The sequence below is a fragment of the Colobus angolensis genome, unplaced genomic scaffold (assembly GCF_000951035.1).
Source record: "Colobus angolensis palliatus isolate OR3802 unplaced genomic scaffold, Cang.pa_1.0 Scaffold157, whole genome shotgun sequence".
Taxonomy (NCBI): domain Eukaryota; kingdom Metazoa; phylum Chordata; class Mammalia; order Primates; family Cercopithecidae; genus Colobus; species Colobus angolensis.
In genome coordinates, this window is record NW_012114677.1 from 1,683,816 (window position 1) to 1,687,157 (window position 3,342).

A 3,342-nucleotide genomic window follows, 5' to 3' on the forward strand; every position below is an offset into this window, starting at 1 on the left:
ATAGCTGGGTGTGGTGGCAGGCGCCTGTAGTCCCAGCTACTTGGGAGGCTGAGGCAGGAGGATCACTTGGACCAGGGAGGTGGAGGTTGCAGTGAGCCGAGATCACAAGACTGCACTCCGGCCTGGAGGAACAGAGTGAGACCCTGTCTCAAAAGCAACAGCAACCATAACAAAAACTAGGCCCATCTATACAGAATGTGAGGAAGATAAAGCTCAAGTAAGCCTAACAAAAGACACAGCATCCACGTGTGGCCGGGAGCCCTACACGTCTGTAAGTTCACAGTGGGGTTTTTTTTTTTCAAAAGACAGGGGTCTTGCTGTGTTGCCCAGGCTGGACTCAAACTCCCAGGACCAGGTGACCCACCAGCCTCAGCTTCCAGAGTCAGTGGGACTACGGGTGTGCACCCTCACACCTAGCTATTCACAGCACATTACAACAAAATACAATGCACACCTCTCTGCTGTCGGAGCCTGGGAAAGCCAGCACATCTGCTAACTTAAAAGAGGCGACGAGACTTCTCACCGCAAGTACCTCACAGGTAGGCAAGCAGTGTGTTTGTTCCATTGGCAGGCAGGGGCTGCTGACTGGACCCAGGGGTCTGAAACAACCCGAGCACGAACCCTGGGAGACAGGGCACTCCAAGGGCACACAGGGAAGCCAGCGGGGCCAGGTCATTGCACTGGAGAGGCCTGAGCCTTCGTGGCAGGTGGGGTAAGGGGCACGGTAGGGTCTGGGCAATGAGGCTGGGTTCAGGCCACAGCAGCAGATCCTGGTGGGTTTCATCATGCCAGGAACCAGCCAGAGCCCGCAGCAGGATCCGGGTGGAGCCTTAAAGGGCAAGGCTGGGACAGGTCCCAGAGTCCAGGGGCCACTGTCATAGAAAATGCTGCAAGTGAGAAGCCGGATTTGGCTTTTCCTTTGTCTCCTGCACGCACATAAAAAATTATACATGCAACCTCCGCTCCATCCACACACAAAGCTTACGCTCTTCCTCTCAGAGCTGCGCCGCCCCTCGCAGGGAGGGCCTGACCCCAGCTGCTGTCCACTTTCCCACATTCCACGGATGGTCTGGCAGCCGGGGTGCTCAGGCAAGCCCAAGCAGGCCCCTGCCGTGCCAGGTCCGACAGGAAGTGCATCTTCACCCTGGTACAGTCTGCCTTCCTCATGTCAGGTAACCAGAGTCTCTGAGAAAACGGGCCAGGCCCACCTACCTTTTTGTTGTGTCTTAAGAAGTGGTAGCCCAAGGCAAGCTTCTTGTAGGCCCCACCGAACTTCTCATTCCACCCTTCCACGGCCCGGGTGGCCGCCTGCCTCAGCCTCTGTGCCGCCTCCCTGGGGGGTGGCAGAGGCTGTGCGGGGTCCGTGCCCAGCGTGAGCTCCAGGAACTCCTGGAAGTTGGAAACAACCAGCATCCGGAACTGGTGAGACCTGGCGAAGAGTTCGTCCACAATCTGGAAGGCTGAGAGGCGGATCTCGGCGTGTTCCTGGGTCAGCTGTGCTATCAGCAGGCGGTAGGCACGGCTCAGCTGCTCCTCGGAAGACCTGGGGGTACGAGCCAGCCTGACCCAACTGCCCCGCATGCAGAGGATGGGTCGGGGCAGACTCCGTACAGGGATGCTGCATGCACGTGTGGCAGGGACCACCACTGGCTTCCCATCTTCATTCTCCCCTTTTCTAGAGCAGGGTCTGCATACTGCCGCCCAAGTGCCCCATCTAGTTCCCCAGCCCCTGCCTGTTTCTGTGTGGCCCATAAGCCAAGAATGTTGAAACAAATGAAAACTACTTGGTGAAATGTGCAAATTATATAGACTTCAAATGTCACTGCTCATTCACAAAGTTTCACTGGAATGTGGCCCATCTATCCAGCTGCATCATCTACAGCTGCGTTCACAGAGCTGAGGCCTTACAGCAAAGCCTGAAACACAAACCATCCGGCCCTTTAAACACATGCCACCCGGCACAACGCAGACCGCCCGGCACAAATGCACACCGCCCAGCACGCACACTGTTCAGCTGGGTGCCTCCTGATGCAGGAAGGAAGGGAAGGCCTAGAGCTCGGGACATCTCCCAGCCCCTCCTGAACGCTCCTCTTCCCAGCTCCTGGCCCCACATAAACCATTGCAAATTGGATTTCCTGGTTCATGCTGCAAAACCTGACCTGAAATTTTCTATTAAAATGTCAACACTCCATCACTCTATAAACAATCTGTAAGTTCCCGTTTTACAAACGCAGGATACAGGATAATCAGTGTCCTCGACTTAGGCTCCACCCTCCGAGGGGAAGTTCTGCTCATGAATCTCTGGCTGCCTGAGGGTGACCTGCGGAGATCCTGGGCGGGGTATTCCCCGGGGGGAGAAGTGACCAGGAGTGGACATACCCTGAAGGCGATGGACCAACTCGCCCATCAGCAAGCTCTATTCTCTCCCTTCGCAAAGTCCAACAGCAAAGAAAAAGACGCACGTTTCTCTCTAAATCACATATGTGCACTCCGGAAACGGGAATGAAGAGAGAAGCACCAAGCACAGAGCAGTGATGGGTCCGCAACGCCCCACACCCCGAACCCAGAACATGACCACCCATCAGAGCTGGGTACTGCAGGGCCCTGAGAAAATGTCCTGGGTGTGTCCCTCGGGTCAGGTCGGGGCAGGAGGGCAGGGCCCTGTGGGCCAGTTACTGTGAGTTACTAAACCCTAAGACATACTTGCAAATTTTCTTCAGTTCCTTCATTTTCTCAGGATTTAGTCTGGGTTCTCCTGAAGTTGTGAGCTCCTCTACCAACTTTGAAAGTTTCTGATCCATATCTAGAAATAGGTAAGGCAGAAATGCTAAATCACCATCTGTATTTTATAGCTCTTGGTGTTATTAACGTGTTTACTGGGCTCTACTATAAACCGAAAGTTCCGGGAGGACCGTAAGGCTGGGGTCCATCTGCCATTACCTCTGTGGGCGCCTCTCTGGGAAATACGTGTCCGCCAAGGTCTTTACAGCGGTGATTACAGTCAGTTTTAAAAGTGAACCTTCACCTCGGGACCTCTACAATCCCCTGCGTGTGGGACGCTGCACTGAGGGCCGTGCGTTGAAAGAACCAGTGGCACTGTCCAAACCAGCTTTTGCCTAACGTGACTGTTGCTGTTTCCCTTATTCACTGATTCCGCAGGGCAGCCTCCAGGGAGGCTGCAGAGGCCAAAAGGAGCCAAGAAATTCTGAGATCAATGAAAGTCGCGCCCGGAGGCAGCCCGCCCGGAGGCCCAGGGTCGAGCACTGCGGCGTGCAGGGTGGGAAGAGGCGAGAGCCTGCAGCACCGCCAGGAAAAGGCCGAAGGACCCGGAAGGAAGCGCCA

General features: G+C 55.4%; 1 protein-coding gene across 2 annotated transcripts in view; it reads right to left on the bottom strand.

Moving 5' to 3' along the window:
• Positions 1-3,336, bottom strand: part of UVSSA (UV-stimulated scaffold protein A) — a 40,070-nt gene extending 36,734 nt beyond the window's left edge. Inside the window, exons 1-3 of one of the 2 annotated variants that reach the window (XM_011936781.1) lie at positions 3,149-3,336; positions 2,704-2,803; positions 1,213-1,543 (exon numbers count right to left, since the gene is read on the bottom strand). In XM_011936781.1, the coding sequence (XP_011792171.1) occupies positions 1,213-1,543; positions 2,704-2,801 (429 nt within the window). In that variant the 5' untranslated portion in view covers positions 2,802-2,803; positions 3,149-3,336. Of the gene's footprint in view, positions 1-1,212; positions 1,544-2,703; positions 2,804-3,019 lie in introns of both variants that reach the window. The other variant, XM_011936780.1, reaches the window with a different exon arrangement.
• Between the last annotated feature and the right edge of the window lie 6 nt (positions 3,337-3,342).